The following is a 10,116-nucleotide window of genomic DNA, read 5'->3' as shown; positions in this document are numbered from 1 at the left end:
CTAAAGCCGCGAGTCCCCAAGCAACCCCAGCCTCAGCAGCTCAGCAGTGGAAGCCAGGAGCTCCTCGGAGTCCCTGACCACCCCTACTGACCCATCCCGAACAGGGGGTGCAGGACCCTCCACAGAGGGACCCTTCTCCACACTTGCAGAGGCGTTTGGATCGTGGGCGCCCACACAGCCCCCAACACCCACACCACCCAATAGGGAGGCCAGAGCCCCCACGGAGACGGGAGACGCCTGGGGCCACCCGGGCCGACCTGAACCACCACAGGGGCCCCGTCCAAACCTGGGCCTGAAGGATGGGCTGAAGTCCCCTCAGAGGCCCCCTCCACCCGATCAGCAACCGAGGTGTAATCCTCCACCACAGAAGACACAGGCACCACGTCATGGGTGGGCAAGACATGAACCCCCTCAGAGAACTGTGACACACCCTCCCCGGAGGCTGCAGCCGTCGGGACAGACGCCCCTCGGGGACCCCACCCACAACCACCGCAGACGACGCGCGAGGAAGAGCTGCCGACCCCGCCCTCTTCGCCCTTTCTTTCTTGGGCTACGCAACCGTCGGCGGCTCGGCAGCCATTCGGACATCGCGGCCACCACAACAAACACTGCACTCAATTGCACACGCGGCATCCACGTGTCCATACGCCAGACATATCTCGCACCGTGGGGTCTGGCATTCGCCCAACGGGTGGCCCTCTTGGCCACAACGGCGACACATTATCAATCTCTCGTTTGAATATAAACGAGGAGTGTCTCGAGGCTGCCCTAGCCATCTTAAATATCCTCAGATGTAACACAAGACTTTAAATTACCGTTTCATGGTTTAGCTATCATGTGGCTTCGTTCGAAACCATACGTGTATTGGATTTCAACTATCAGGAACACACATCTGATGTGAAACAGACAGAAATATACGATATGCGACTAGTTTCGTAAAGTACGCAGGCAACTAATCTACAGGAAATCCACTGTCATTATATAATTTTCGCTTCAATGAACAACAGTTTTATGTTTCGAGGTTAGGAGCAAGCATGGTAAACTGGCTAGTTAGTTGTCGTTGTGCTAGAAAGGCTAGGTTATCTTTGTGTCGTAAAAAGAAATCAAAGAAGAATTTCGAAATAAGATAAGATTAAAATATTCAATATCGGTAGGCCTAACTAACTTGACCTAATTATTTTACACTTATTATTTACACATACACCATTTTATTGAATACAACGTAATATTAAACGTTTGGAAATCTAGAAGTTCGTACGTGGTTCTCTTCCACACGTGTAGTGTTACAGTTTATTGCCAGAACACTGGTGAATTCATGAAATGCGCGACTTCGCCATTTCAGTAAATACACGATATTCAAAACTTGGAGACTTGCCAAATTTTTGAAACGTGTGACCACAGTTTTGTTTGTTTGTTTTTTTGAATTTCGCACAAAGCTACTCGAGGGCTAGCCGACCCTAATTTAGCAGTGTAAGAGGGAAGGCACCTAGTCATCACCACCCACCGCCAACTCTTGGGCTACGCTTTTACCAACGGATAGTGGGATTGACCGTCACATTATAACGCTCCCACGGCTTGGAGGGCGAGCATGTTTGGCGCGACGGGGATGCGAACCCGCGACCCTCACATTACGAGTCGCACGCCTTTACTGTGGTTAAGCCAAGCATGTTAAGATACCAAATTCAAAACGTAAAAAAAAAAAGTGGAAAATTAGTATATTTGAAATAATAAAAAATATTATATATGATACACTAATTAATGAAGGCTATTAACATTAGTAATACCTTGAATATGCACATTTTACACAGAGGAAACACGCAACTAAACTTCCTTGAAATTAAACAGCAAGAAAAAACAGCAAAGGTTCCAGGAACAGCAAACCTTATTGTACAGGGTGGCCCGTAAGTTTCTACCCATCCATATATCTTATGTATCCAGTTTATCTGTCTGCTGTTCCTCATTCTCGCTGCATAATATTATAAGACGCCATGTTCTGCAGAGACATTTTCAAGTGTAAATGAGCTTAACTCGGCCATATTTCTCTGAGAAAAAAGAAAACAATTTGTTATACATGCGTAATTGAATATAACATGATAACATATGGATGGGTAGGGACTTACGGGCCACCCTGTATATTATTTTAAGCTGTTCAAACATTTGCACAATTTAACAAATCTGATAATTGCAGAATATATTTTATTAAAAAGGTTTTAATGCCATATTCACGTGTTAACAACGTGATGTATAACACAACAATATTCGCATTTTAAAAGGTCTTATAACCGCTCTTGGGCATGAGTGGTCAGATGGTGCGTGATGCCAGTTCCTAACGGAGAGCGACAGTGTGTTTTGAAAGATTTAAGGAACTCTACCACCAAACACAAATAACAAGGAGCATTCTCCGACACTCTGGGTATTTGGTTAGTAAAATGATGTATTATAAAGTGTAAACTGAATGTTTCATAAAAAATTTAGTTTCTAAAGGGTTAACACCCAGTTCCACTCAGGTGTCGCTCCGGCAGCACTACTACGCCTGCAGTTGTCTGTATTCTGTAACTCTGTAAGAACTGCTAATGCTATCTGTTGCCACCCCTGAATATCAGCAACTGATCAAAGGGGAACAGCCAATCAGCAGTACTCTATAATTCAGCATACACGATAAAATATTGAATGTCACAGCTGAAATCATGAGGAATATTCTGTGGCATCACACGAATTCGAACCAAGTTTGCCAGCTCCTGAATTCAAATTATATAGTGAAGTCAACCCGTCCCTGAAAATATTGTAATTAATCGGTTTGATCAATTATCGAGGAAGAGGGAGAGAAAATATATTACCTTCCTCACAGTTTTTATTGAAGGGGATGTTTCATTTTTCAATACTACAACGTGTGTTTTAGTGTTAGGAAAGAAACACTGGGCAAGTTTCACTGGCTGGACAAATGTTTGTTTGGTTTAAATTTCGCATAAAACTAGACGAGGGCTATCTGTGTTGGCTGTCCCTAATTTAGCAATGTATGACAAGAGGAAAGCAGCTAGTTATCAACACCCACCGCCAATTGTTGGACTACTCTCTTATTAACGGATTGACCGAAACATTATCATTTCTCACAGCTGAAAGAGCCAACATGTTTGATGTAACGAGGATTCTGAACCTGCGACCCTCAGATTACGACAATATTTTAACACTGTAAGGATTCTTCTGGATTGGGATAGGATGGTGTAATGTCTGGACAAAAAATGACTCCCACACATACCTATAAACAGCGAGAGAGGTCTTTAACTGGTATCCACTCTCCTGTTTGAAATGTTTATAACCTTTGCCCTTCCAAACAGTGCAGAATGGTTTGTTTGTTTGTTTATTGTTAAACACAAAACTGTCCAACGGGCTATCTGCGGTATGTTCACCAAAGGCATCAAAAACTAGGTTTATAGCAGCATAACCTTAAGTTTTAACGTCAAGCCAGAAGGGGGCAGCACAAAACACCTATTTGTGTACGGATCAACGTAAACCACGTTTCAACCTACAAAACGCCCTACCTCCCAGTGGCACAATGGAATGTCGGCGGACTTATACTGCTAAAAACCGGATTTCGATACTATGAAGGGCAGAGCACAGAAAGACGTTTGTGTAGTGTTGTATATAACAAAACAAACAAAAGAAAGGAAAAGTACGCGAACGCACCGTTTCATTCAATATGTGACTCAACGAGCAGGAGATCCAGCGGTTCCCCTCCCAAAAAAAAAAACCCTGATTATGCGTGTAACAAAAGAACTGATGGTTATCACTACATTTCGCTGTACACCGACAATTTCACGTCTTAAGTTACTTTATATTTTCCTGTCAATAGATAAGGTACAAGATTTAAACAGCTTGTTCGTGAAACATGAACAAAACAAAAAAATACAAAGGATTAAACAATTTTAAATTTTAGGTCACTAAACAGCGATAGATCCATAACATTTTTCATAAGTTATGGAGAATGAAAAATAAACATGGTCTCCAAATATAACGTTTCGTTTAATGAAAGGGAAAAAGACCAAGAAAATAAATCTGACCAATCACGAGCGAAATCGTTAACACCTGGTGAGAATCGAAAACACTTTGACTTTTAACTCTGGCAGCGGACGCCAGGCATGGATAAAAATTTAATGTACAGCTTTAGTGTTCATCTTTGACATTACACCCAACAGAACAAAATATGAGAGAGAAAAAAGTAAAATGTGTGTGAGGGGAGGTTATTTTGAATTTCGCGCAAAGCAACACGAGGCTATCTGCGATAGTCGTCCCTGATTTAGCAGTGTAAGTCTAGGGTAAAGCTGGCTAGTTATCACTACCCAACGCAAACTCTTTGACTACTATTTTATTAACGAATAATGGGATTGACTGTCACATTATAACGCCCCCACAGCTGAAAGCGCCCTAACCATCAGGCCAGGTTGGGCCTTAGGTGGAAAGAAAGATTGACAATGTTTTGTTTGTTTTGGGGAACGCGCCCTAACAGCATACTGGTATCTTTTAAAGAATGACAAGAACAAATAATTAAGACATTACACACAAAAAGAAAAATCATTTTGTTTCACAAGATCGAACGGTTTTATTTGTGTAATGGTCCCCCGTTGGGACAGTGGTAAGTTTATGGATTTACAACGCTAAAATCATAGGTTCTATTCCTCTCGGTGGACAAAGCAGATAGCGCTATGTGGCTGTGCAATAAGATAAACATACTCAAACACATTTGTGTAATTTACTGTACACATGGTATCATATCATCAGATAAGTTACCACTAACTGAGTAGTGTTAAAAGAAATTAAACATGGCCCTTTTTATTTTTTGTTACCTGACAATATTTTAACACTGTAAGGATTCTTCTGGATTTGGATAGGATGGAGTAATAACTGGAAAAGGTTATTAAACGTGAGGGAATTCTAAAAGTTTCTTCACCCCAAGAAAAAAACAAAATAAAAATGCATTACTAGTAACTATGGATTATAAACTTGTTACTAATCGCGACAGCTTTGTTGGACAACTTATTACTAATTCAAAACAACTTACCATCCTCCATACGAAAATAAACCCGAGTAGAAAGCTAAAGAAATGTCTTCCGTTTTAAAGTCTCCTTGGAAGCTATTTTTCAGGTAGGTAGTTTCGCCTATAGTATAAAAAAATGAACAACAAATTATATGTATATACATGCCACTTAAAAACATTATTATAAGATGTGTGTGTGTGTGTGTGTGTGTTATATCTTTAAGCATTTATCAATAAAGTGAGGCGTGGGTGGTAATCAAAATGACTGTTTGGCGTGAGTGTTGAGTTTATGTTTTTATTATTACCATCAATCTTCCTCCTTCCTCACTAAAAATTCAGTATTTATACATCTTTAAAGAAAGAAAATAAAGACAAAATGTTTTTACTGAAACATATTCCATTGTGAATGTCTGCGAAACGGTTCGTTTGTCCCTAGAACGTTTTACAAACATCTTAAATCTGTATTAAGAATATGGGCAAGTTTGGATTTTATTCAAACATCACGTGAAATATTTAATAATATGTTGTTTTCTCGTTACTAATATATTCAATTCGATTGTTTTCGTTGCTATTGGATACGCACTAATTATTTCAACGTTGACGTGTACAGATGACGATTTGTTTGGTTGTTGTTAAGCGCAAAGATATATATAGTGAGTACTATGTGTCCTGTGCTCAGCACGGGTAGAGAAACCCGGTTCCTTGCATTGTACGTTCGCAGATTGGGTGCAGTGGAGATTGGATAAATACAATCTTGTAATCAAAACGAAGAAGAAAGATAAATTATTTTATTTATATACCTTCATTGCCCGATTCTGTTACAACTCGACTGACAGCAGAAACGTATTCAGTTTTGATAACAGAAAACGTCCCTTATTAAAAAGGCCCGGCATGGCTAGGTGATTACTTGACTCCTAATCCGAGGGTCGCGGTTTCGAATCTCCGTCGCATCAAACACGCTCGCCCTATCAGCCGTGAAAGCATTATAATGTTCGGTCAATCCCACTATTCGTTAGTAATAGAATAGCTCAAGAGTTGGCTGGGGGTGATGACTAGCTGTATTCCCTCTAGTCTTGCGCGAAATTCAAAATAAACCAAACTAATCATAATTAAAGAGTGCAAGTACACCATCACACAGCTAAATATTACAAGTTATCAAAAACGACGTCTACTGTCGGAAATGTTTTGCAGTTTGAAGAGTCGTATACGAGAAGTTAACGTCTAATAACGTGTAGCTTAGAAAGACGTGAACTTCTAACGAAACTCGGAATTTGTCAAGTCTCCTCGGGCAATAAAGCCCACAACTTAAGTATCTGTGAAATATTTATTATAAACATTCCATGCATCAGTCAGACTAAAACAACCCACGTAGAAGCTTTGCCAGTATCACTTGATACGTCCTGTTTTATACGAGCGCAAACTTAGAAATAAATTAACATCTTGTGTCAAAAAACAAAAGGTCTCTAGTTTACCATTAAACACCTGTCCGTCAGATAGGAAAATAAATTGTAAAGAAGGATAAGAAATTGTGCTTCTATTATTTGTTCCCTAACATAATAAACATCACACGTAAAATCAAAACACATAAACGTGCCGATACTGCTGTTTTCAAGGGTTATATCAACATGAATTAAATTAGGGTCCAACCCTCCTTCCATTTCATGAATTTCCTCATAATATCCTTTATCGCTGTGTCATGTTTGATGACAATTGATCAAGAAATGTGGAAACGTATGACGAAGAGATGCAAACACATACTGATGTTGATTTATATACATTTGACGAAACGTAAAACTAACCGATACAAAACACTGATGCTTATCAATATTCATTAAACGTATGAACTGGAAAGAAAACAGGTTTAATCGAAATAAAAGGGGTCTAGTTTTTGTTTCGTTATAAATCAAAATGGATGTACAATTAAAAAACTACAGACTTTTGTCTCTTCATCAATCATATGTGGGATCTGGAAAGAGAATAAAAAACAAAACGCGGTATTATTCTTAACGTCGATAGCCTCTAATTGCTTTAGTCGTCGTCAATTTAGTTTTAAATATCAATGTATTCGGTGCACCATCAAATAATTAAAATAAAATTACTAGAGCTGGCAAAGTAAGGCGCTCGATTCGTAATCTGAGTGGCGCATATTCGAATGTACTTTCCATAAAAACATGTTCGCCATTTCAGCCGTAGGAACGTTATAATATACGATCAATTCTAGTATTCGTTGGAATTGGTTGGAATTCTTGTCGCATCAAAGATGCTCGCCTTTTCAGTCGTGGGGGCGTTATGTGACGACCAATCCCACTATTCGTTAATAAAAGATTAGCCCAAGAGTTGGCTGTGGATGGTGATGACTAGCTACCTTCCCTGTAGTTTTAAACTGCTTAATTAGGGACGGCTTGTGCAGACAGCCCTTGTGTGGCTTTGCGCGAAATTCAAAACAAACAAATGAAATGTTCTTACACACACACATGTGGAAGAAATGAGACAATAATATGTTATTATTAAACTTTCATGTGCTAAATTAAAGGTCTTTAATTTATTTGATTATTTATCCTACATTTTCAAGCATATCGAAAACCTCACGAAAAATAAAACAAATTGTACCGACTGTTATTTCAATGCATTTCAAATTCTAAACGCCCTCTGATGAAACGACTTGTATTGAGAACTTAATGTTTTTGGGGTTGTTTATTATTATTATTATTATAGCGCAAGCTTACACGACACACTATCTCTGGGTCCACCGCGAGGAATCGAATCCTAAATTTTAGCGTTGTAAGTTTATAAACGTACCACTTACTTACCGGGATACATATTGAAAATTGAAATCATTAAAATCCAAGAAATGTCCGTTTTAAAATTAGAAACAGATAACATGAAGTATGAACACAAAATTAACATCTGTATCTGAATATTAGAGGATCGCTAGTTCGCATCCCCGTCGCGCCAAATATACTCGCCCTTTCAGCCGTGGGGGCATTATAATGTGACGGTCAACCCCACTATTCGTTGATAAAAGAGTAACCCAAGAGTTGGCGGTGGGTGGTGATGACTAGCTGTCTTCCTTCTCGTCTTACACTGCTAAATTAAGGACGACTAGCGCAGATAACCCATGTACAGCCTCGGGCCAAATTCAAAACAAACATTTATACACACACAGCTGCTGTTATGGTATTATAAACCCATGTATATTCAACTGGTAGTACCCGTTCTCTACTGCAGCAAAACATTGATAACATCTGTGTGACTCTCCAGCCTTAAAATGTTCATTAAAATACTCCATTAAGATCTTCCAGAATGTAATGTCTTCGGTTACTAGACGATCGGATAGAAGACGTACACTTTGTCTAGTTCTGGTTTTAATCGTCTCACCAGTAAAAGACACTGCGACATTTTCAACATATACAGGTAGTTGTTTTACGTATTAGTAAAAGGAAACTCCACTTCCAGTATGGAATGTTGGAGCATCAACCATGAATAGTATTCACAGAAATGAACGTTTTTTTCTGGTCACTTTGATTAAGGTATCAACACATTATGTACCCATACAGGGCGACCTCTAGAGATGAAGAAATAATGTTATTGAACCCTATTTTAACTTTTAATTGGTAAGTGATACATTTATAATTTCCAAATCTATTAGCAATCAATTTATGGGTGAAATGAAACTTGTCTTCTCACATTAACTCAGCTATAAAGATAATGATGTTAACAGGTGAATACTCTCACAATCAATGATATTTAAGGCGTGCTACTTTGTAATCTGAGGGTCGCGTTAAGGCGTGGCTTCGCGCCCGAGTCGCGCCCAAGTCGCGCAAAACATGCTCGCCCTCCCAGCCGTGGGGCGTTATAATGTGACGGTCAATCCCACTGTTCGTTGGTAAAAGAGTAGCCCAAGAGTTGGCGGTGGGTGGTGATGACTAGCTGCCTTCCCTCTAGTCTTACACTGCTAAATTAGGGACGGCTAGCACAGATAGCCCTCGAGTAGCTTTGTGCGAAATTCCAAAACAAACAAACAAATCTACTTTATAAATACCTACAAACACATCTTCATATAACACAACACCTAACTTTACAGCTACGTAGCAGTATGGATTACCAAAAGCACGAACAGCTGTAACAAACTAGCAGTTTGCCAAACAAGCTACAATTTCACGTTTTAAGAATTATCATAAAATGTGCTGGATGTCTTGAAATATTTTTTTTTTATTTTTAAATAAGTAGACATTGTAGGAAAATTAATGAAATCAAAACGCACTTGGTAACAAGTTACCTTTTCTATTAAAATAATTTTATGTTTAACCGAACGAAGTTTAAAATATTATTTATTTGGCGTACAATCACGTACGATATAATAAGAACCTTATCTCATCTGTAAACACAATTAAACAATAATAATTTGGTTGATATTTACAACGTCCCTTACCTAGAGAGAGCGCCGCTAAAAGTCGCACTGCTGCATCAGGTGGTTCACATTGTTGGTAGATAGGTTCAATAATATAATAGGCAAAAGTCAGTGTCAAGATAGCTTGCGTTGTTGGTCGAATTATAAGAAGAGCAACCCACAGTCTCAAGAAGGCCGTCAGAGGCCCAAACGCTTCGAGAATGTAAGCATAATCTCCACCAGATCGTAGAATAGAAGTTCCCAATTCGGCGTAACACATGGCTCCTAGCATCGAAAATACTCCACACAATGACCAGACGATAAGCGATAGGCCTACCGATTCACCGCAATAAGCAAAAACTCCTCTTGGAGAAACAAATATTCCCGATCCAATAATGCATCCAACAATAATCGCTACACCATTTATTAAAGTTATTTCTCTTTTTAGTTTTACTTTCCCTTCGCGACTGCGGGTACAATCACTTTCGCTCGTTCCCCGTTCTTCTACGTGACGCGACATTGTTGGTAAAAGTACCGTAATTTTCGTTGTTTGTTATTTTTTAAGATCAAAAACAAATTAAGATGCGGACATTAAAGATTTTGTCCACTGTAAAATAATGTCTTTCGCACTACGTCGCTCACTGAATCACAGTGAATGAACTTGACTTGTACACAAGTAACCTGGTCTTAAAAC

General features: G+C 39.3%; 1 protein-coding gene across 1 annotated transcript; it reads right to left on the bottom strand.

The window, feature by feature from the left end:
- Window positions 1–10,116, bottom strand: LOC143236446 (Y+L amino acid transporter 1-like). The gene is made up of 3 exons (XM_076474704.1): window positions 9,465–10,116; window positions 5,057–5,153; window positions 1–286 (listed from the first exon to the last, which is right to left on the bottom strand). The coding sequence occupies exons 1-3, from the start codon at window positions 9,940–9,942 to the stop codon at window positions 1–3; spliced, it is 861 nt and encodes a 286-aa protein (XP_076330819.1). The 5' UTR covers window positions 9,943–10,116.

The sequence above is a fragment of the Tachypleus tridentatus genome, chromosome 13 (assembly GCF_004210375.1).
Source record: "Tachypleus tridentatus isolate NWPU-2018 chromosome 13, ASM421037v1, whole genome shotgun sequence".
NCBI classification, from domain to species: Eukaryota; Metazoa; Arthropoda; class Merostomata; order Xiphosura; family Limulidae; genus Tachypleus; species Tachypleus tridentatus.
Note: the sequence above shows the minus strand (reverse complement) of the source record. Positions and strands in the feature narration are given on the sequence as shown.

What these genes read in the sequence shown, in the direction of transcription:
- LOC143236446 (XM_076474704.1), bottom strand. Translation starts at nt 9,942, where the DNA reads ATGTCGCGTCACGTAGAAGAACGGGGAACGAGCGAAAGTGATTGTACC. An exon ending in TTTAGCGGCGCTCTCTCTAG is followed by an intron (nt 5,154 to 9,464) that starts GTAAGGGACGTT and finishes TTTATACTATAG; the next exon opens with GCGAAACTACCTACCTGAAA. An exon ending in TTATTTTCGTATGGAGGATG is followed by an intron (nt 287 to 5,056) that starts GTAAGTTGTTTT and finishes CTTCAGGCCCAG; the next exon opens with GTTTGGACGGGGCCCCTGTG.